This window comes from Mustelus asterias, chromosome 14 (genome assembly GCF_964213995.1).
Source record: "Mustelus asterias chromosome 14, sMusAst1.hap1.1, whole genome shotgun sequence".
Lineage (NCBI taxonomy): Eukaryota > Metazoa > Chordata > Chondrichthyes > Carcharhiniformes > Triakidae > Mustelus > Mustelus asterias.
This window is the reverse complement of record NC_135814.1, coordinates 106,630,859-106,655,689: the sequence shown is the minus strand read 5'-3', so window position 1 is coordinate 106,655,689 and position 24,831 is coordinate 106,630,859. Positions and strand designations below refer to the sequence as shown.

At 44.0% G+C, this 24,831-nt stretch overlaps 1 protein-coding gene across 6 annotated transcripts in view; it reads right to left on the bottom strand.

Moving 5' to 3' along the window:
- Window positions 1-24,831, bottom strand: part of vps8 (VPS8 subunit of CORVET complex) — a 651,220-nt gene that overhangs the window by 583,018 nt on the left and 43,371 nt on the right. For all 6 annotated transcript variants that reach the window (XM_078229111.1, XM_078229112.1, XM_078229107.1 and 3 more), the window contains 3 exons: window positions 21,481-21,651; window positions 4,439-4,513; window positions 1,512-1,547 (listed from right to left, as the gene is read on the bottom strand). In XM_078229111.1, the coding sequence (XP_078085237.1) occupies window positions 1,512-1,547; window positions 4,439-4,513; window positions 21,481-21,651 (282 nt within the window). The remainder of the gene's footprint in view (window positions 1-1,511; window positions 1,548-4,438; window positions 4,514-21,480; window positions 21,652-24,831) is intronic.

Below are 24,831 nucleotides of genomic sequence, written 5' to 3'. Positions count from 1 at the left end.
ATGTTGATGTACGAAGGGACCTGACACCAGTCACTGAAAGCAAGCACACGGGTATAGAAAGAGTTAGGTATGTTGGCCTTCATTGCAAGAGGACTGGAGTACAGGAGCAAGGATGTCTTACTGCAGCAGGACAGGGTCCCTTGGTGAGACCACACCTGAAGTAGTGTGTGCAGTTTTGGTCTCCTTACCCAAGGAAGGGTATACTTGCCATAGAGGGAGTGCAGTGGAGATTCACCAGACTGATTCTTGGAATGGCAGGATTGTCGTATTAGGACAGATTGGGAGACTGGGCCTGTATTCACTGGAGTTTAGAAGAATGAGAGGGGATCTAATTGAAACATATAAAATTCTGACAGGGCTGGACAAACTGGAAACAGGGATGTTGTTTCCTCTGGGTGAGGGTCCAGAACAAGAGGACACAGTTTCAGGATATGGGCTAGGCCATTTAGCATTGGGATGAGGAGATATTTATTCACTCAGAGGGTGATGAACCTGTGGAATTCTCTACCACAGAAAGCTGTGGAGGACAAGTCACTGACAATATTTAAGAAGGAAATAGATAGTCTCTAAAGATGGTCAGCTGCGGGGACAGAGGATTAGCCATGATCATACTAAATGGTGGAGCAGGTAATAAGGGCCATATCGCCGACTCCTGCCCATATTTTCTATGTGAAGGTACAAAGCCAGGTTGAGAGAGGAGCAAACAGAAATGGGTTAAACATGCCAGTTGGAAGGGGAGACACAATGGGTTGGTGCATCGTCACAGAATCAGTGCAACATAGAAGATGACATGGGTTAGAGGGGCACAGCTGGGACGTTAACCTGCAGCTGGGCCAAATGGCCTGTCCTTGTGTTAGAGCTGCCCCCCCCCCCCCCCCCCCCCTCTGCTGAAACCTCGGTCTAGATTACCTGCTCTATTCTCTGGATTTGGGGCCTGAACCTGCTACTTTATGACTCAGAGTCGGGAGGACGACTAAGTGAGCCAAGTCTTATCTGCATTGTTGCTTGATGTACTTTGTAACAGATAACGGGGTAAATGTTGCTAAACATTAAACAAATAGAATATGATTGGTGAAAGTGAATTCCAACTGCTTCGTGGAAGAAAAGGGCACCAAATGGACTATTCCTGTCCCATCCTTTTAAAAAACATTCCTATGAAGACAAAGAATTAAAAAAGCAAATGTGATCAAACAGAGTCATGTGAATTAAGGGTGTTTGCCCACTGCTGCAATGACAAGTGTCGGTGTGAGTGACTGGAATGGGAACTAGTCCATCGTGCAAGTAGATGTTGCTACCAGAATGTCAAATCAGGTGGGAATGGTTCAAGTCAGGACACAAATTGAGAGGAATGTATTTTTTTTAGGGCTGCACTAAATCCAAGAGAGACAGTATACTATTATGTGGCAAGTCAAGCTGCTCAAATGCGTCAAGGCTGAGGGTTTTTTTTAAACTTAACAAGAGCTAGGCAGGTGCCTCTCACAAATACCAGTGAACCATTTCCATTTACTTACCTCCCGCCAAGTCCTCAGGGTAATCACATGCACTGACTGCAAGAGAAAGGAAAAGAAAATGAATATATTTGGTAAGTAATAGCTAGGTTTCGCTTGTATTCAGCAGAGAGGCACTATCAAGTTGATTCATAAATAAAATATGAGTAATTTCAAAGTCTTGCAAAATCTTCATAGAATCCCTGCAGGCAGAAGGAGACCATTCGGGCCATCAAGCCTGCACTGACAACAATCCCACCCAGACCCTATCCCCATAACTCCATGTATTTACCCTGCTAATTTCCCTGACACTAAGGGGCAATTTAGCATGGCCAACCAACCAATCAATCTGCAAATCTTTAGACTGTGGGAGGAAACCGGAGCACCCGGAGGAAACCCACACAGACACGGGAAGAATGTGCAAACTCCACACAGTCACCTGAAGCTGGAATTGAACCCAGGTCCTTGGTGCTGTGAGGCAGCAGTGCTCACCACTGTGCCACCTCAAACAAGGGAATCAAAGGGTTTTATCTGACAGGTTTCAGGATTGCAGCAATGCTGGGAAAGGAGTGTATGCGGACCCAAAGAACAGGATTGCAGAACCTTATGAGGCTCCTCGGTCTCCGAGTGTGTGGAATGCAGAGTCTGGCATTACTTCCCTTCATTCCTCTTGTATGATAGGGAGGCTTAAAAGCAAAATACTGCAGATGCTGGAATCTGAGCTCTGACAAAGGGTCATCCAGAATCAAATCTTTGGCTCTATTCTCTTTCCACAGATGCTGTCAGAGCTGCTGAGATTTTCTGTTTTTGTTTGTGAAAGGGAGGCTTGTTGCTTTCTGCTTAGTAGGAGACTCTTTGGCTAGTTACAGGAACCTCAGTTTCACGTCAGTAAAATCAACCTGCCAATCGTAGCAGCATGATGTGGAGATGCCGGCGTTGGACTGGGGTAAACACAGTAAGAAGTTTAACAACACCAGGTTAAAGTCCAACAGGTTTATTTGGTAGCAAAAGCCACACAAGCTTTCGGAGCTGCAAGCCCCTTCTTCAGGTGAGTGGGAATTCTGTTCACAAACAGAGCATATAAAGACACAAACTCAATTTACATGTTGTTTTGTTTCTTAAAGACTTGATTAGTTGTAAGTATTCGCATTCCAACCATTATTCATGTAAATTGAGTTTGTGTCTTTATATGCTCTGTTTGTGAACAGAATTCCCACTCACCTGAAGAAGGGGCTTGCAGCTCCAAAAGCTTGTGTGGCTTTTGCTAACAAATAAACCTGTTGGACTTTAACCTGGTGTTGTTAAACTTCTTATCGTAGCAGCAGCCAGATTTAAGCAGGTTCACCAATACCAAAAGGCACAGGAAAGCGTACAAAGCCTATGTCGATAGGTGAGATCTCCTGCAGAGGGTGCCTCAAAGCAGCAAGTGTCTACCCTACTCACTGAGCACTGAGGCATGACAGGAACTGGATCCAGAGGGATCCAACAGAGGCAAGAAGCTGAATGCACATGATGCAGGAAACTGCAATCCCCTGAGGCTAGTCTAGCACCACTCACCCTGCCAAGAATGTGCTTTCAGTTTGTCAGATAGCTAGCAATTAAACGGATGTTTCTGCCAGAGGAAAAACCCTGCTGAAAATACTTGCCAAAAAAAAGCACCCACCCACAATGGGTTGTAAGAGGAAAGAATAATTTTCTAAGTTCGGAAAAAATGGGAAACAGAATAGTTTTAAAGTTTATTTATTGCCACAAGTAGGCTTACATTAACACTGCAATGAAGTTACTGTGAAGTTCCCCTAGTTGCCACGCTCCGGCACTCGTTTGGGAACACGGAGGGAGAATTTAGCATGGCCAATGCACCCTAACCAGCACATCTTTGGACTGTGGGAGGAAACCCATGTAGTCACGGGGAGAATGTGCAAACTCCACACAGACAGTGACCCAAGCCGGGAATTGAACCCACATCCCTGGCGCTGAGAGACAGCAGTGCTAACCACTGTGCCACCGTGTCACCCTAGGTAGAACAAAGTGAAGTAAAATTCGCTGCAAACAAACATGATAAGAATAAATATCAGCAAGGAAGGAGATCAGAAGCAAGCACAGCTATGTGAATTTTTATGTTTATGTAACATCTTCTTTCAGGTGTTCAATTTACACAAGAACACAGGAAAGAGGAGTGGGCCGCCAGGTCCTTCAACTCTGCACCACCACTCAGTAAGTGGCTGATCAATGCCGGCTGCAGCTTCTTTTCTGTGCCATTTCCCCACAGCCCTCTATTCCTCAATCTATCAAATATTTATCCACCATAATGAAGCCATTGTTTGTCCTAAGCAGCCTCATTATTGTAACATTCACACATACTTCTTTGTTACACTGCGAAAACTGGCAATAAACAAATCCAGGAAGGCAGCAATTTCCCCGTGCCTTCCAGCAGCCTATAAAGAAAATTAAGTATGCGGAATGAATAGTCCAAAAAATTAATGGGCCAGATTAGAGAATGGCAGAATGGTAGAAATAGCCAGAAATCTAAAATGTTTGAATGTCAAGATCGTTTATCATTGGAGAGGATTGAAGCACTTTCTTTATTTGCAGAGTCGGCAGACTGCAGTGAACAGAAGGTTTGGATTCAGTTACTGTGTTAATCTATTTCCTAGACTGTACACTCTAGCAGTGTGCGGCTGACAGCTCCCCCATTATCAGCCTCATCCGGGAAGAGAAACAACACAACCTGACTGACAGTGGGAGTCCGACTTTCTCAGGTTGGGGAAAGTCAATGGAGTGCTGCAACATATTTAATCCCTTCGCAGGGGTCATGCACATCCATTGATGAATACAATAATCAGATAGACTAGCAATCATCCATCAACATTCAGAAACCTCTCTCATGTTCTAATGCTTAAACCATAATCACAAACTAAAGCTGAAGAGTCAGGTAGATGCACTGTCTTTACCTTAGTTCCCAGATAGACAATTTGCCCTCCGTAACCACTGACCGACTGGTAGCACGCCTTCTCCCCAACCAGAGCCTTTAAGAAATAACAATAGTTTCAATTAAATACTTTTTTAAAAGAACTTAGCAGAGAACAAATAATATTTCAGTTTGTTCCAGGAATTAATAAATCATTGGAAATGGTAATCTGAGAGGAAGATATTAAACTGCACCAAAAAATACTTTTGCCTCTTCAATTGGACTAGCAAGCAGCATGGGTGCCGGCGTGCCCACGGGGCGAGCGAGGCCGGCGCCCCCATGGGACGGGCAACCCCATGTAGAATGGACCGGCCAACATTGGACAGCATGGACTGGCTGGCACCAGGTAGAATGGAGCAGGTGGCACTGGGTGGAGGGACTTTTTTAAAAAAGGTAAATTAATGCTGAGCTGTGGAGGTAAGAGTGTCATGATGTGGAGATGCCGGCGTTGGACTGGGGTAAACACAGTAAGAAGTTTAACCTGGTGTTGTTAAACTTCTTACTGAGGTAAGAGTGTGGCAGGGATAATCCATGGTCTGGATTGAATTGGCTGATCACAGCCAGAGTGGCAGCAGAGACGGAAATCAGCCTGAGGATAGTGGGAGAGGAGGAAATAATTACCAAGCTTTTCATTTATACCCTCCTGCTAATTGCACACATCTGGAGAGGATGGAATCAAACTTCATTGTGGAACTCCCAAAAGAATAAAATTCCAACAATCAATATCTTGTATCAACTTATATTTTTATAGTGTGTTTAACGCAATGATACTGAGTCAAGTAAGGGCATATTAGGTCAGATGACCAAAAACTTGGGTCAAAATGGTACATCCCCTAAAGGAGGAAAGTTGAGATCAAGAGATGGAGATATATAGGGAGGGAATTCCAAAACTTGGGAAAGAAGCAACTGACAGCACGACTCCCAGACTCCCAACGTGTGGAGAAATTAGAATCCGGATGCACAAGAAGTCATCAGAGGCTGTGGGACTGGAGAGATTACAGAGATAGAGGGGGCGGGGCCATGGAGGAAAAACAAGGATGTGAATTCTATACTCAAGATGCTGCTTAAGCAGGGGCAGGGATGGGTCAGCAAGCACAGGAGTGATGGGCGAATGGGACCTGCTGCAGGTTAATACAAAAAGCAGCAGAGTTTTGGCTGGCCTCAAGTTTACAGAGGGTAGAATGAGACAGTAGCAGCCTGGAGTGCGCTAGAATAGTCAAGTCCCGTGGTAACAAAAGCACAGGTAAGGATTTAACAGCAGATAAGCTAAAATGGGGTAAAGTTGAGCGATGTTACAGAGGTGGGAATAGGTGCTCTCAGTAATGGCACAAACGTGAGATTGGAAGTTCATCTCAGTGTCAAATATGACAGCAAGACTGTGAGCAGATTGGTTCAATCTCAGATTATTGCCAGGGAGAGGGACGGTGTCAGCAGCTGAAAACGGAGCTTAGAGTAGGGATGGAAAACAATGGATTCAGTCTTCCCAATATTTAATCGAAAGAACTTTATGTCCATCCAGTGCTGGTAGTTGGATAAGCAGTCTGATAGTTTAGCAATAGTGGAGGAGTCGAGAGAGGCGGTTGTATGGTAAAGCTGAACACTGCCAGCATACATGCGAGAATGGAAGCTGTGTCTACAATGTCACAGAGTGTAGATGAGAAATAGGAGGGGCCAAAGATTGATCCTTTGGAATACCAGAGCTAACAGCGAGAAAAGAATCCATGTCAAGGTCAATCTATATGACCCACTCTGACGAAGGGTCATCCAGACTCGAAACATTGGCTCTATTCTCTCTCCACAGATACTGTCAGACCTGCTGAGATTTTCCAGCATTTTCTGTTTTTTGTTTCAGGTTCCAGCATCCGCAGTATTTTGCTTCTCTCTATTTCAAGTGATTCTCTGGCTACAATTAGATAAGAATGGAACCAGGTGTACGTAGCCCCACCCGGCTAGACGACAGCGGAGAAGTTCAGGAGGAAGATGGTGCAGTCAAACATGTCAAAGGCTGCAGAGAGGGTAAGAAGGATGAAGAGGGCAAGAATAACCCTTTGGGTGGGATCAAACGTGGTCCATTTTGGTAGGTCAAATGGGATGAGGGAGTACAATATAAAGGGAAAGACTCTTAGTACGGTAGAGGATCAGAAGGACCTTGGGGTCCGGGTCCATAGGACTCTGAAATCGGCCCCGCAGGTGGAGGAGGTGGTTAAGAAGGCGTATGGTGTGCTGGCCTTTATCAATCGAGGGATTGAGTTTAGGAGTCCGGGGATAATGATGCAGCTATATAAGACCCTCGTCAGACCCCACTTGGAGTACTGTGCTCAGTTCTGGTCGCCTCACTATAGGAAGGATGTGGAAAAGATTGAAAGGGTGCAGAGGAGATTTACAAGGATGTTGCCTGGATTGAGTGGCATGCCTTATGAGGATAGGCTGAGGGAGCTCGGTCTTTTTGCCTTGGAGAGACGAAGGATGAGAAGAGACCTAATAGAGGTGTATAAGATGTTGAGAGGCATAGATCTGGTAGACTCTCGGAGGCTTTTTCCCAGGGTGGAAATGGCTACTACAAGAGGACACAGGTTTAAGGTGCTGCAGGGTAGGTACAGGGAAGATGTTAGGGGTAAGTTTTTCACACAGAGGGTGGTGGGCGAGTGGAATCGGCTGCCGTCAGTGGTGGTGGAGGCAAACTCAATAGGGTGTTTTAAGAGACTCCTGGATGAGTACATGGAGCTTAATAGGATGGAGGGTTATAGGCAGGTCTAGAAGGTAGGGATGTGTTCGGCACAACTTGTGGGCCGAAGGGCCTGTTTGTGCTGTAGTTTTTCTATGTTTCTAAACAGAGGAGGTACCAAATAACTCCGTGGGGCCTATTGCCCATTGTCACTATTAGGAGATGGAAAAAGAAATTCGAAACAAAAGTATCTCATTTTCACAAATCAGCAAACAGAAAATAAAACAAACCCTGCTGCAACAAGCAGAAAACTAAGTTTAAACAAGTAAATAAAATTTGTAAAAAGTTGGCACAATAAACTGCTCCTTAAAAGTTCTCAGTTTTAATGGGGAAATGGCGAGGGAATGGTAATGTCACTAAATTAGTAACCCTGAGGTCCAGGCTTAATGCCCTGGAGATGTGGGATCGAATCCCACCGCAGCAGCTGCGGAACTTAACTTCAATTTTTTTAAATTAAAAATATGGAATTAAAAGTTAGTCTCAGTGTTGGCTGTTGGCGCATTTATGCTTATTGCTAGTTTAAGAGTCCGATCACATGACATATTGATGACATCAATGGCAATTTGGGCAAGCAAACAGGCGGTCTATCTTAACAGCCTGTAAACACTTTTCCAATAATACTTTTGTTTGTACCTTCGTGGTCTGCAAGCCTATCCTTTAAAAATACCATAAAAAGCTGGCGATGAGGAGGTCAGAACCACGATGCCAGACTCCACAGAGCAATAAAAAAAAGCAGTATAATCGTTGATCCGTGCTGCCGAAATCCGAAAAGGATTCAGAAGATAAAAACATTGCTACACCAAAGCTGGCAAAGGTGGAATGCCAAATACGACAAGAGCCATCGAAGGAACCAAATATAAACAAAGATTTCGGAGAAAACAACATTGAAAAGAAGCTGGCCACGTGCTCTGAAGGAAAGATCTAAAACTGTACAGGGATCACAGAGTAAAAAGTGCCCTGCAACAATAGATCAAAACTCGGAAGGAAACTGGCTGAGCTCAGGGTTACCTTGCTTGAAAGAAAAACAAGCCAGAAAGGGCTAAAATCTTTGTGGCGCGTTGTGCTTACAAAAGCCCTTTCCATAGTAAATAAAAACGACAGGAATATTTGGACTGACAGGCCAGATGGAACACGTCAAAGGTGACAACGTAGCACTTCTGCATTTAAGTATTAACCTAGTTTATTTTGTGGCTAAATGGTCTACAGAGTTTTAACTTTTAATATGCTGAAAGATCTTCAATCAAGCAAACCTGATTTTTTTAGTTAAAGCTGTTTTTTTCACTATGCTGGGATTTTCCTTGTGGCCAGTGGCCTGGAATTTGTCAAAGGACAGCAGGAGTCAGATTCAACAGCTTGTCCTTGGCAGGGAAGAGTTATATACAGCCTCTTGGAGCCAGTGTTCCTTAGCTGGGCATTGGTATGTAAACAATATGCACTTAAGGGGTCTGGAAATGATGGGATCTGCGTTAACCACTGCCACTATTCTGCCTGCATTTGACTGGCCTAATCGATCGATGTAATTGGGGTTTCTGATCAATTCATTGGCTGGTTACCAAGGAACTTCTGGAGTTGTAACTCTGCTAACACAAACAGCTTGTTCAGAAAGGCAGTGTGAAGAACCCGGGAACCAGGCTCACAAGGAGAGACAACATCTGGAAGGCAAAGAGGACAAACAACTGATTCCATGTGACAACAAAATCCTGGCCAGGTTTTAATTGCAAGTGGAAATCTACCTTAACAGATAGTGAGTATTTGGTTGATGCATTGCAAGTATTTACTGTTGTTTAAGTAGCTGCAGAATAAAGGAAATTGTGTTTAAGTATTTAAAGTCAACTTTGTGTTTTTATTCCCTACAGAGGTTAAAACACACAGGTTTGGACAACAATTTTAGTCTTCAGACTTGAATCCAAATCTTCTAGCACAGAGGCAACAGAACAAGCAACTGAGCCAAGCTGATACTGGTTTCAGTTTTGCAAAAGCGGGATGTTGCCAAGTACATTTTTATTTAACATTAAAGTTGTTGTGTCGGCATTGCAACACATAACAGAAACGTAACACTATTCAGAATGAAACAACCTTAATACTTCCCATGTACAAGAATTTCGAATCTTTTTAAGCATATTGCAAATGGGCTTTGCAGAAATGAATTTAATACAAACTGCAGATAGTAGAGTATAAAAAGAGTGATGTGAAATTTTGATTCGCAGGGCCTAAGGCAATTTGCTTTTATTCAACATTACACTAATGTGTTAGTCATCATGCAATAATCAAAAACAAGGTTAAAACCCCAGTGATTTCATCAGCTGTTTGCTATTTCTGAAAATAACTTCTAATACTTTGGAAGTCCAAAGATGTGCGGGTTAGGTTGATTGGCCATGCTAAAACTGCCCCTTAGTGTCCTGAGATGCGTAGGTTAGAGGGATTAGCGGGTAAAATATGTAGAGATATGGGGGTAGGGCCTGGGTGGGATTGTGGTCGGTGCAGACTCAATGGGCCAAATGGCCTCTTTCTGCACTGTAGGGTTCTATGATTCTATGAAATGAAAACAGTTAACCAAAGTACGTATAATGTTACGTAAGAGTTCAAAAATGTGATGTATAAACAGCAGTAGTACAGCAAGCACACGGTAAAATAGAAGCCAACACTAAATAAAGAGGAATGAAGAATAGATTTTCAAGAACAAAGAAAATTACAGCACAGGAACAGGCCCTTCGGCCCTCCAAGCCTGCGCCGACCATGCTGCCCGACTGAACTAAAACCCTCTACCCTTCCGGGGACCGTATCCCTCTATTCCCATCCTATTCACGTATTTGTCCAGACCCCCCCTTAAAACTCACTATCGCATCTGCTTCCACGACCTCCCCCAGCAGCGAGTTCCAGGCACCCACCACCCTCTGTGTAAAAAAACTTGCCCCGTACATCTCCTTTAAACCTTGCCTCTTGCACCTTGAAGCTATGCCCCTTAGTAATTGACTCAACCTGGGAAAAAGTTTCTGATTATCCACTCTGTCCATGCCTCTCAATCTCGTAGACATGTCAGTTTAATGAATGAAAATCATTAGAATTAGAACTCATTAATGCTTTATTTTGGATGCTAATGAGCTCCAAGATGGTGCCTGTGAAGTATATTTGTGGGTGAATCACAACAGATATTGGTGTTAATGATTGTTCCCTCACAGTGAACGTCCATTGGAAGCAGCCAAACAGGCAGATTGTTATATCAATCAGCATGCAACACTGACTCAATATCTGCACTGCCCTTTTGGAACTTAACACTGTAGCTAACATTCTCTCTCAACCTCATACAGCTAACATTCAGCAGCAGGAAAGACCAGTGCTATTGAAAGGCATCCATTTGTTGCAGTTGAATTATTCTGTTTTTTGCTTCAACTCTAAGTGCTTGGTGCTTTCTGTGTTTCTTTAACATTGCCAAAGTCTAGAGTGGGTCATGTGGCAATAATTGCTGACTTCAAGGCTTCTTCACAAAGGCATTTCTCCAAGATAGTGGTGCATTCGAAGGCATTTCCCCACGACATGGAGAATGAACTGGAGGCATGTAGGATAGGCTGCTGGAAGAGGGAGGAGAAAACAGGAGAGCAGGCTCTCCGCAGGAAGCCATATTCACCCCAGGATGTCAGAGAGCAATTCACCATCTAAAGCTCAGCGAGGAACAATGTGCATGATGTCTGGGCTTCAGTAAAAATCTGCTACCTCTTGCAGCCACATCGACATCTTCAGAGCTAGAGGCTGCTGTATCCTGATGCCCGAACAGGAGACGGTGGTGGCCATTACTGGGGAGTCATTCAATTCAAAGTAACATGCAGTTTGTTTCCAGCACACTGTTAGGTGATGCACTCCAGATTGTAGGAATTTCTCCCCAGATTCTTTTGAGAATTAGCTCAAACTAACCCTTATTCTCCGGCTGCCAACCCTCTTAACCAGTGGAAACCATTTGAATTGAGTGACTCCCCAGTAATGACCACCACCGTCTCCTGTTCAGGTATCAGGAGCCGGTATCAGGATACAGCAGCCTCTAGCTGTGCGACATCTTATAGTGCAAGGGACAGGCAAGTCCATCAGTGAACGTCATTCAGTCTGTCTGGGTGATGTGGCTATCATGGTTGAATAGCTGGAACTATGTATGGAAGCTGCGAGAAATGGGTATGAGACTTGTCACAGTGATAAGTACGTGAAGGTGCAGTGGGGCATGAGTGTCATATACGAGGGTTCTGATTGCGAGAAATCATTACTAGGTGAGTGAAGGTACTTGGTGAACTGAGCAGCGTCTGAGACTAGTGGTGTAGTTGGATATGGAATTTCGTGATTCATTCATGAGCACTGGTGAGAGGTCACTGAACTTTTCACTGCACTGCATCCTGGCCTTCGGAGCTTGACTCCTGACACTGGTATCCAATGCTGTCTGCTCCCACTGGTAGGTGGCTTCCTGATTCTCTAAGCACAGAACAAATTTCTCCTCCTTTCTACCTCCTCTATCGAAGCCTGGATGCGTGTAACAATCATTTAAAAGACCAGGCAGCATGAAGGTTACTTGCTGCCTGAATTACAATGAATGGACCAGTGTTATCGTTCATTGCAATCCCAGCACCTGTTTGCAGAGGCTATTTGTCTCAGTATATAGGTCAGAATTTAAAAATATAGGTCAAGTATTTCTGCTTTGGTCGCACTTGGAGATCTGGGTACACACTGCACTCAAAACTGCACTCATTTAAAAAGCTAATTTACATAACTCTGCCCTGAGCCAGCACAATCGCACTGTGTGAGAGAATGTTAGCTTTATTTTGCATTAAGAATATTCTTTGATATATTTAAGAGTGGTAACTGGGTGTAGTGTTATTAAAACAGCTGAAAGTGGATTTATAAAAAAATTAAGCATTTGTAATGAGTGTCTAGTCCACCACTTGTGAATAACCCTATTTGAAATAACTAAAAGTGGCTTTTAAACAACACAAAACCACTTACTAATTACACTGGGGTGTAGCAGTCAGTTACTTCAGTTATTTTTTGAAAAGCTTTTAAATGTGCCTCTTGATGTCTCTGTGTCAGAAAGAAACTGATGCAATTAGAATTACGCCATGGTAATTAATTCATTCCAGTGTGGCCAGAACTGAGCTATCCAATTAGTTTCAGTGCCTTGTTCTTTTCCTAATTCTGAGTTTATATTTTACTTTTCAAGTCTATATTCAAAGCTCTTTTAGGAATTAATCTCAAAGTCAATACGTTCCGTAACGTGGAAAAAAGGCTGACATTTCCCCTCTGGTCCTTTAGCTAAATATCTTAAATCTTGACTCTCCTGCCAATGGAAATAGTTTCTCTTTATTTGCCCCTCGGAATGTTGTGCACCTATTAAATCCCCAATAAATCATGTTATTTTCACATGTCTTATTGCTGTAGTGTAGCAGTTTTACACATCAGTGTGACTGAAGTTTGGAAGTGGGTAAACCCTTTAACTCTGATTGTTAGATTAATGAAATCTTGAAAATGAAACTTCTGATATGTTCTAAGGAAATCAATGCCAACTTCTCTCATCTCTCCACACAACTGAAGTCCTTCATCCGCGATATAACTCTTACAAATCTCCTTGCACTGTAAGAGCCTGACATCCTCCCTAAAGCTTGGTGTACTAGAAATGCACGCAACGCCGTAACTGCAACCTCACCAGTGGCTTACAAAAAATTAACATACCTTCCTTGCTTTTGGTAGTACAGAAACATAGAAACATAGAAGATAGGAACAGGAGGTGGCCATTCGGCCCTTCAAGCCTGCTCCGCCATTCATTGCGATCATGGCTGATCGCCCACCTTAATGGCCTAATTCTGCTTTCTCCCCATAACCTTTGATCCCGTTCGCCCCAAGTGCTGTATCCAACCGCCTCTTGAATATATTCAATGTTTTGGCATCAACTACTTCCTGTGGTAATGAATTCCACAGGCTCACCACTGTCTGGGTGAAAAAATGTCTCCTCATCCCCGTCCTAAATGATCTAACCTGAATCCTCACTGTGACCCCTGGTTCTGGACTCCCCCACCATTGGGAATATCCTCCCTGCATTTACCCTGTCTAGTCCGGTTAGAATTTTATAAGTCTCAATGAGATCTCCCGTCATTTGTCTGAACTCCAGTGAAAACAATCCTAACCTAGTCAATCTCTCCTCATACATCAGTCCCGCCATCCCCGGAATCAGCCTGGTAAACCTTCGCTGCAATCCCTCGAGAGCAAGAACATCCTTCCTCAGAAAAGGAGACCAAAACTGCACACAATACTCTCGGTGTGGCCTCACCAAGGCCCTGTACTCGAAACCTCTCGCAATGAAGGCCAACATGCCATTTTGCCTTCTTTACCGCCTGCTGCACCTGCATGCTTACCTTCAGTGACTGGTGCACAAGGACACCCAGGTCCCACTGCACACTCCCCTCTCCCAATTTACAGAACTTGAATATTGCTAAAGAGACACTTGTCTCACACTCATCAGAACAAACGCAAGAATAATTTCAAACAATCACAACAATTTATACTACAGGGGAAAAGGCTGCTGATCAGTTGCTAAGTTGACTCTGATTGGCTGAGATATTGCCACAGAGAAAACAATGAACTATAGGCTGTCCTAGTTCCCGGGAATTTAAAAAAAAGGTGCAAAGGCTTGAACATATTCCTTTAGATGACAGAGAGTAGATTCCTGTGTATGTGCATCACTTCTAGCAAGCGTGAATGAGTCCCATTACAAGCTCAATTAATTATCTTAAATTGGTTGCTGGTGTAGCTATTAGCACACTCAGGATTGATCATCAAGTACTGCCCAATCGTGCAATTAAATCTAATAGTTGATGTTTTATTTTGGGTTTTGCAAGTGATGGACGGTCGAGTATGGTCTGTACTCTTTATCCTATAGAATAAATTGTGATAGTTTAAAATTTGATATTCTTGTATTTGTCCAGATGAGTGCAAGGTGAAAAGCTTCAGCAACATCTCCTTCCTTTCAACAATATGCAAGTTCCTTGCTTTTGTAAACGTGGCTCTATTTATAAAGCTAGGGATCCCATGAGAATGTCACGGGAATGAAATGCACTGACTCAGTTAATCCAGGCACAGTTTGGAAGCTGCTGCAAACTAGGACGGCAAAGTTAAAATGGATTAGTTGACAATTGTCTGAATCACTCAGCCACCTTGTCTCACTTGGCACTGTTCACTGTCATTAGTCAACATCAACTATTCCCCTGTTTGTAAAGTGGAATTCGGAAGTCTCGTGGCACAGTGGTAGTGTCCCTACCTCTGAGCCTGAAACCTCTGTGTTCAAATCCCACATTAGGACTTGTTAGCCACAGTAGGAGTGCCCTCGTGGTGTAATGAGCTGAAAAGAAAAGTGGGGTTTATGTTCTTTACCAGTATGCAAAACTTCACTTCCCTCCCTCCTTAAAAGGGAAAACAGTACAATAGAAATCTGAGCGCCAGAGACTACAGATTAAATCAGTAAAGGGTTGCCACAGAAATGTTTATTTTTCAAAATATAGGGCCGTATTCTATGACCTTGTCTACAGTTGTGATTCTCCGGTTCCACTGCAGCGAATGGAGATTTAGCTGAGCACCAAATTCTCCATTCTCACTGGCAGCTGCAGCTGGAGAGTGAACGGCCGGAGAATTCCGGCCATAATGTCCATGACCACTTCACTAAATCCAATCATCAGTGTGATGTCCGACACTTCCAAAGCATTTGTGCTTTTTAACAAACTTCACTTGTGTGTTTGATTGACAGTGTGAACAGGATAACACCCAGACATTTCAGTGTGAAACAACTCATACATTCTTGGGGGAGGAAAAAAATTATGAAGTAGGAACAGAGTAGCGGAGCAGAGGGAACATCATTAACCATAACTGGAATGCTCAACTGGATCACATGGACATCGTGGTTGTATTAATGACTGATTCAATGGAAGCTGCTTTGCGTTCCTTATTAAATAGCAGCATACCAAAAAACATCTTTGAAGTTGTAGGTGCCTTAATGATTTCACATGATACACAATCTCAACCTTATCATCTAGGATCACATGGAAAGCAATATTACATGGTTACTTTGGCCAGCAAAAATACTAAATCACTTTCCATTGCGAAATATAAACTCTCTGAGGAGCTCTGCGCACTAATCTTTAAATTAGAATTAGCTGCATTTCGTCGTATATTAAATTGAACTCAAATAAATAATGGAAAACTTCACTTATTCATTCAATACCACTTTGCTTTAAGTGGAGCAGCACTTTAGGGGCCGGATTCTCCGACCTCGTCCGCATCCGTATTCTCCAGTCCCGCTGCAGTGAACGGAGATTTGGCTGAGCACCAAATTCTCTGATCTCGCTGGCAGCAGGGCGTGAATGGCCAGAGGATTCCGGCCTATATTTTCACTGCTCTCCATCTAAAATTGGCAAAAAACATTGCCTCCTTGTGGTCACATCAAAAAAAATATTTGTCCCAATCAACTTTCCCTGCTCCCATTGAGATATGTTTACGTGACATTAATTAACAGAGCTCTGACACATTAACATTAGATTTTAGACTGTCAATCTTTTAAACACATTTTTAGTGTTTCATTAAAACCGGTGCCTCTCAAGAAAGGCTGTGAGCAGAAGGAAACGAGTCTCCAGCTTGCTTTCAATCAATATCCCATTGCATGCTTAGAGTCTGTACAAATGACTAGAATTTTGTAAATTCTTAGCTGCAGGGACGACGAGTGTCCCAGAATCAGCAGAAAACATTCAGCTGAATGACCCCAGGATAGAGGACATTACAGCGCATCACAGTGAGGCAGAGGTCAAACTCTGCTCCGGCCACAAGAGGTCTGAATGCTCGATCGGAATGGAAAGGTGAAGGGAAAGGGGCACTCTTGTATTATTCCAATGATTTCAGTGCCTGGTGTGCAGGTCTCGCACATGACAAAACTGACAAATGTAACCTTTTCAGCTTTGAAATGACTCACTTTCTAATGTTCATGCCCACCCTCCAACAGAGCGAGAATCATCCCCCACTGGATTACTAAATGCACTGAGGTGGTTTAATGTGTCTGTGGAGTTGTGTTGTGATAAAACTGAAGTATAATTAGCACACAGATTCTGCACAAGTGGCAGTACTCAGACCCGTGCTGTCAAAAGAACCTTGTCTTCTGTCCGATCATCACAGGACAGTCAGAGAATGGAGATCCTGTCAACGTACAGAATACCAGGTCTACTCTTTCTCAAACAATCTCCAGTGGGTCTTTAGATAAAGGATAATCGGAATATGAAAGAATCACTTCTGGAGGTCAGGTTGATATTGCTCCTTCACGACCAAAATAGCATCAATTAAAGGACATGTCTCCAGTTTAAGCTATTTTCCTGTTATGATCTCAGGTGAAGCAGACAAATTTTTTTTTCGATATTTAGAATTAAGCCACAAGTTTCAAGGCTTAAATAAAACACAGCTATTTATACTCCAATCCAGCCTTCTTAACTCCACGTTCCTTCTGCACCCACTTAACGTACGCCCCCAACAAACTCAGTTAAATTGTAACCAAAATTTAGAAGATTACCCGCTTTATCCGAGTTCTACTTTGAAGATTCTTATCAAGAGTTCTTATCTTGGAATTTCTGCTTACAACCAGCAAGGTATTCTTTCCAAATACCCTCCAGCTGCGAACCCCCATTTAACACAGGTATCTCTAGATTAATAAAAACAGAAAATGTCAGCGGGTCTGACAGTGTCTGTGGGGAGAGAATAGAGCCAACATTTCGAGTCTAGATGACTTTTCATCAGTGCTGACGAAGGATGCCTTTCAAGAAAGCTAATGAAAGCTGACGTCAGGGTTCTGAAGGGCCATCCAGACTCGAAACGTTGGCTCTACTCTCTCTCTCATAGACGCTGTCTCACCTGCTGAGGTTTTCCAGCATTTTCTGTTTTTGTTTCAGATTCCAGCATCTGCGGTATTTTGCTTTTGTCTCTAGAGTCTTAAGCTTAGCTACCTTAGGTCAGAACTCTGTTGGTTCTCATATTCTTTAACTCTGGAGCTTTGCATCCAAAACCCTCTCATCTTGGCTATACCAGAAATTCAACTCACGGTTAGGCACCCTTCAGTTAAGAAGAATTTTACTCTCTTTTAACCAACACACAAAATTTCAACTGAACTTTGTTTGAGAGAGATGTTCTGCAGCCAGTTCGCTCTAAAACTCAAAGCTAAACTGCCAGAAAATAGAACCACCGTTAGGAAGCTATTTACCCTGGATATAACTTGTTGAGATGTTTTTCTCATTGTTTATCTCCCAAGCAACTTGATCACATGATCAGCTACTGGAAGCCAGGTGTTTTACCATAAGTTGGATCCTAAAGAAATTTAGTTCTTAAAGGAGCCGAGATAAAATACAGTACTTTCTCCAAAATTACATGGACCATCACAATCCTTAGCCTTTAATTTCGGCAGAAAAACAGATTCCATAATTAGGCAAGTCTCCCGTGATGCAGAATACCATGCTATGTGTGCTTTGCACGGAAATAACAATGGCAAATGGAAATTCATTCGCCTCCAAATAGGCGAACATAACTAAGATCCACGAGTTCGTTGAAACTTCAATTCTCATCCAAGTTATAAGTGGACTAACATACCACAACACTAACAATTTCTCCTTATTTATGGTGCAACATACATGTGTGAAATCTGTAACGTCCTGAAGGACAGTAATGCCACCATACCATGTTTTTAATTGTAAATAAAAACTATTAGCAAGATGACTATTGGGGCGACACGGGGGGCACAGTGGTTAGCACTGCTGCCTCACAGCGCCAGGGACCCGGGTTCAATTCCCGGCTTAGTTCACTGTCTGTGCGGAGTCCACACGTTCTCCCCGTGTCTGCGTGGGTTTCCTCCGGGGGCTCTGGTTTCCTCCCACAATGCAAAGATGTGCTGGTTAGGCAGATTGGCCATGCTAAATTGCCCCTTAGTGTCAGGGGGACTGACTAGGGTAAATGCATGGGGTTACGGGGATAGGGCCTGGGTGGGCTTGTGGTCAGTGCAGAGTCAATGAGCCGAGTAGCCTCTTTCTGCACTGTAGGATTCCATGATTACAGTCACAGATGAAAAAAAGGCACAGCAAGGAACTACTAGGATCACACTTGACTTGTACAATAAACGTCTGAACCAATCAGTGCAGGCCTCTTGTGGCTTTCAACTGATGATCTAAAGGTTTTTAATCATAAAATTGAGCACAGAATCACCCACATTAACCCTGTCATAGCTACAGCAATATAAGGCCGAGGTGTTAACACAGCAGAGCTACGCCCCAGCTGTGTGCTTGCCTCTGCTTTGATATCAATGCAAGGCAACCCAATGGTCAAACTTTCTCTATTCGTGACCCAACAATGAAAACAATTCCCACAATTAATTAATTAAGTGGCAGTAATAGTAATAAACTAATGGCCTCCTATCCACCCAATGATCCATTTGTTTTTGAAATCGTTCCTACATCTGAGGGGTATGAGCGAGAAGCTACAAATATCTTCTAGCAAACCCCTTACCATCCCCTACCCCACAAGCAGGTTCCCAATTAATATACAGTCCAAGTGCATGGCAGCTCCAACCTTCAAACTGCACTTGATTAATGCAACACAACTTCCATTTTAATTTATTTTTAAAACACATCGGACTGGATTTTACTGGCTTGCATTGTCCATAGATGGTTGGAGTGAGCCGGTAAAATCGCGAGAGAGCCAGAAATCAGGATTCACCCGGTTTCTCCAACAGCTATTTTATGAGAGCTAGATTTCTGGCGCGGTCAGCCTCTCACTGGGAATGGGTGAGAGCCGGAATAACTTATTTAAATATATTTAAATCACAATTTACATGTGATTGGCGAGCCCAGCACTCAATCGTCCGTGTTCACTTGCCTTTATGGCCTCGTCAGGAGAGGTTCTCTCTGGAGAGGAAAACACTTGCTCCCCACGAATGGAGAACAGTCCTGTTGGCCTCATCATTGGAACTGGAAGCCATTGAAGCCCCCTGGGGAGGTTGCAGGCAAGGAGAAGTGCCCCTTGGGCAGAGTCAGCCTGGCAGTGCCAGCCTGGCACCTTGGCACTGCCAGCCAGGCACCAGGGCAATGCCCAGCGGGCATCTTGGCACTGCCTACAAGGGGGCCCGCCGTGCATCTGCAACGGGATCAGATCGGGGGAGTGGAGAGGGGGCCCGCTGCACAATCTGCAACTGGATCGGATTGAGGGGGTGGGGAGGCTAGATGCCCATGTGTTGTGGGACTCACAATTGGCTGCGGTCCCGTGGATTGCAGGGGGAGAGTGGGGGCAGAGCTGGTTGAGGCTGCCTGCAGTAGCTGCGGCCTGACCACTCTGTCTGTCAGACCTCTGCTGCTGCTACTGAGCATGTGCAGAATCAGAAGTCTGCACATGCACAGTAGCTCCCCCTACAGGCTGGCTGGCAAATTGTGACCACGACTCCACACAACCCTGCCACAGCAACCTCTGCAAGACGTGCCGGATCATCGACACGGATGCCATCATCTCACGTGAGAACACCATCTACCAGGTACACGGTACCTACTCTTGCAACTCGGCCAATGTTGGGCGGCACGGTAGCACAGTGGTTAGCACTGCTGCTTCACAGCTCCAGGGACCTGGGTTCGATTCCCGGCTTGGGTCACTGTCTGTGTGGAGTTTGCACATTCTCCTCGTGTCTGCGTGGGTTTCCTCCGGGAGCTCCGGTTTCCTCCCACAATCCAAAGATGTGCGGGTTAGGTTGATTGGCTATGCTAAATTGCCCCTTAGTGTCCTGGGATGCATAGATTAGATGGATTAGTGGGTAAAATATATGGGGGTAGGGCCTGGGTGGGATTGTGGTCGGTGCAGACTCGATGGGCCGAATGGCCTCTTTCTGTACTGTAGGGTTTCTATGATTTCTATGACCTGATACGCTGCAGGAAAGGATGTCCCGAGGCATGGTACATTGGGGAAACCATGCAGACGCTACGACAACGGATGGATGAACACCGCTCGACAATTACCAGGCAAGACTGTTCTCTTCCTGTGGGGGAGCACTTCAGCAGTCACGGGCATTCAGCCTCTGATCTTCAGGTAAGCGTTCTCCAAGGCGGCCTTCACGACACACGACAGCGCAGAGTCGCTGAGCAGAAACTGATAGCCAAGTTCCGCACACATGAGGACGGCCTAAACCGGGATGTTGGATTTATGTCACATTATCAGTAACCCCCACAGCTTGCCTCCTGGACTTGCAGGCTATCCTGTCTGGAGACAATACACATCTCTTTAACCTGTGCTTAATCCTGTCTGGAGACAAAACACATCTCTTTCACCTCCCTCCACCCACATTGTCTGTATCTTTAAGATCTGGTTGGCGCTCATAAAATAACTGTTCTAATCAGTATTCTGTAACTTGATTGTGTGTCTTTGTGCCCTGTTTGAGAGCACATTTCCACTCCATCTGACGAAGGAGCAGCGCTCCGAAAGCTAACGGTATGTGCTACCAAATAAACCTGTTGGACTTTAACCTGGTGTTGTTAAAACTCTTACTGTGGCGAATTAAGCCCAGCCCACTGCCTGCAGCAGCTCGAAACAGTCTAGACCATTTTTTCAATGACTAAGTCCATAGGATTGTGCGTGAAAACTTGCCCAAGAAACGGATCAGGAACTCTCCTCTTTTCATACCAGCTGGAGACATGGAATCAATCTCGTAAAATTCCACCATTATCCTATGTGTGTAACACAGAGAAATCCAAAACACCCCCTTTGTGATGCAGAATAAAAGATAATTTTGTCACAATTGCTCCCAAAGTATGTATGCAGGAAAATGCCATGAAGAAAAATCTGATTTGAATTGGAAAAACACCCCCGCCTGCCAGGATAAGCACAGTCATCTCGGCAAAGGCAAACATTCGGCCCCCTACATGATCATAAAGAATGACTTTCAACTGAGGGCAAGAACCATTTCAGACATTTTCCCAGTAAAAGCAGATGCTTTAAAGGAGGAAACATGCGAAGCTATTCTCCAAGGTTGATGAGGAACAAGAATCATATGTAAATAACAAAAACAGTCGTTACACACTGCAAACAAATATATTTCTTGCTTCACAGAAATGCAGCACCTTATCCAGTGAACAATACTGATGCTCACAACACTGCTTTGTCCCAGCGAGAGAAAGCAGCATCCTGTCAAGGGACTCTTTGATCACTAACAAAGAACAACGGGAAGAAAGCAGCTCGCTTAGATAGCAGATTGGAAAGATCAAAGCTTTGAGAGTTCTTACCAAAGCCTGGCTAACGTTCCCACCAGTGGCGAGGGATTTGAAGTGGCTGCTGTTGTAAACCAGCTGAACCTCAGCAATGTCCACGATCTCCAGCTCTTCCTGACTATGACGATCCACCACATGCAGTTTCTCTGCGCTGTCCAGTAGAGCTAGTGTCCGAGAATTGATCCACTGTGAATACAGAAAGAACCATTTGATAATAAAATCCCCCTTGATTGGTCAAACAAAATGTGAAGAGTACCCAAGTTAGGGAACCAAGGGAAAATACATCATTTCCATTGATTATTCGATTATTTTGTCCTATTGTCGGAATATTATTGCCAGCCTTTATTTGATTGTGTGATTTTGCCGTGCTTTGTACTAATTATTGCTGAGTGAATGGGTAGATGACCTAGGCTTAGATCAATCCCCATCTTATTCTGCATTTTAGTGCAGCTGCACTGCCACATCGTGAACGTTCCTTGGGATATAGCAACCCCTTTCTCCCTCTCCGGAAGAACTGTGAAACTCCCACAATGAGGCAGCTCTATTAGGAAGCTCAACAGCTTGTGGGGAAAACTGCAGGCATAGATGCACAAACGGCAAACTGAACGCCCAGTCACATATAAATAAATAATTACTAGCCACTGGCTTTCTCCGCTAATAACCCGAGAGTCTGGCACTAAAAATGCCTGCAAGAAACACATTGCAGCAGGATGCATTCCAAGGGCCTGGTCCAAGATGCAAAAGGAAAACGCAAGAGAAATAAAAATCCAATAATACTCGTCTCAAAGTCAACATAAATAGCCACAGCTTCACCGGAGATAACTTCTTCAAAGATAGAAGGAAAACACTGGAGAGAAAATTTGGATTAACAAATATGCGACTTAGTAATAAACAGAAGTAGGAATGGTCGAGAGCTTCAGGTTTTTAGGTGTCCAGATCACCAACAACCTGTCCTGGTCCCCCCATGCCGACACTCTGGTTAAGAAAGCCCACCAACGCCTCTACTTTCTCAGAAGACTAAGGAAATTTTGCATGTCAGCTACAACACTCACCAACTTTTACAGATGCACCATAGAAAGCATTCTTTCCGGTTGTATCACAGCTTGGTATGGGTCCTGCTCTGCCCAAGACGGCAAGGAACTACAAAGGGTTGTGAATGAAGCCCAGTCCATCACACAAACCAGCCTCCGATCCAGTGACTCTGTCTACACTTCCCACTGCCTCGGAAAAGCAGCCAGCATAATCAAGGATCCCACACACGCCGGACATTCTCTCTTCCACCTTCTTCCGTCGGGAAAAAGATACAAAAGTCCGAGATCACGTACCAACTGACTCAAGAACAGCTTCTTTCCTGCTGCTGTCAGACTTTTGAATGGATCTACCTTGCATTAAGTTGATCTTTCTCTACATCCTAGCTATGACTGTAACACTACATTCTGCGCTCTCTCCTTCCCTTCTCTATTAACGGTATGCTTTGTCTGTATAGCGCGCAAGAAACAATGTTTTTCACTGGAAACTAATACATGTGACAATAATAAATCAAATCAAAACTGAAAAGTATTCCATACATATGTATGGAATACTTTTCAGCGCCAGGGAACCAGGTTCAATTCCGGCCTCGGTTCACTGTCTGTGTGGAGTCTGCATGTTCTCCCCGTGTCTGCGTGGGTTTCCTCCGGGTTCTCTGGTTTATTCCCACAGTCTAAAAATGTGCGGGTTAGGTGAATTGGCTATGCTAAGTTGCCCGTTAGTGTCGGGGGGGACTAGCTAGAGTAAATGCATGGGATTGTGGGGGTAGGGCCTGGGTGGGATTGTGGTCGGTGCAGACTCGATGGGCCGAATGGCCTCCTTCTGCACTGTAGGAGTCTGTGATTCTATGTGAAAGATAAAGTCGCAGTCATTTGCTATTTCAGCAGGGAGCCAATCAAGCACTAGAGGATATTGCCACTGATCAGTACTGCTATACAGGTGCAATGGACAACTTCATTTGCCTGTCCACTCTGGGTGTTACTGGACTCTCACCAGCATGAACTGTACAATCAGCTGCAGTGGAAATTCTTTTGCTATATTCATTCATGGGACAAGGGCGTCGCTGGCTGGCCAGCTTTTGTTACCCATCCCTAGTTGGCCAAAGGGAGTTGAGAGTCGACCACGCTGCTGTGGCTCTGGAGTCACGTGTAGGTCAGACCAGGGTAAGGACAGCGGATTTCCTTCCCTAAAAGGCATTAGTGAACCAGATGGGTTTTTCCGACAATCGACAATGGTTTCATGGTTATCAGTAGATTCTATATCCAGATATATCTGACGGCTCATGGTGGTTGGGGAGGGGGAAGCAGAGCATAATAAAAACAGAAAATGCTGTAAAACCTTAGCACCTCCAGCAGCATCTGTGGAGGGGGAAATGGAGTTAACATTTTAAATCCAATTTTCAGAACAGAAAAAAAGAGCATGACTAAAACAAACCCATCTCTGTGCAAGAGTTAATTCCTCCATCTGCACTTTGGTCAAGTGCTTTGGTTACAGTGCTTGCATTAAATTGTAATCGGTACTATTTTAACACAGACATTAAGCCATGTATTTTAAGTGAGACTCTTGACAATTTGATTTAAAAATAAGGTGTCTGATTGTGAGAAGTAAATAGTGCCCTTGGGCCTGGAGATTGTACCATTCACACACAGTCACCAAACCAATGGAAAAGGTTGAAGAATTTCAAGTGTAAGTTACATCTTGTGCAAATTGAGTTTCTGTAATCTTTTGCGTTGGTTTAAAAAAAACTGCATTAGAAATGATCCCTACCTGCAATACTGGCTACGCTCCCCAGATTGAGTTCATCACTATATTTGATTTGATTTATTATTGTTACATGTATTAACATACAGTGAAAAGTATTGTTTCTTGCGCGCTATACAGACAAAGCATACCGTTCATAGAGAAGGAAAGGAGAGAGTGCAGAATGTAGTGTTACAGTCATAGCTAGGGTGTAGAGAAAGATCAACTTTGTGCGGGGTAGGTCCATTCAAAAGTCTGACAGCAGCAGGGAAGAAGCTGTTCTTGAGTCGGTTGGTACGTGACCTCAGACTTTTGTATCTTTTTCGTGATAGAAGAAGGTGGAAGTGTGTGTGTCCGGGGTACGTGGGTTCCTTGATTATGCTGGCTGCTTTGCCAAGGCAGCGGGACCTGTAGACAGAGTCAATGGATAGCCAGTAGCCGCTAATGTGGGCCTTCGAGGAGGTTTTAAAAATTAAGACGGTTCTTCTGAGGCAAGAAGACTAATAGACTTTAAAAATGTTTTGTTTTAATTTATGATGAAATTGATTATTGCACATCAACCAATGTAACATGCTTTTCTGAAGTAATTTTCAGGAA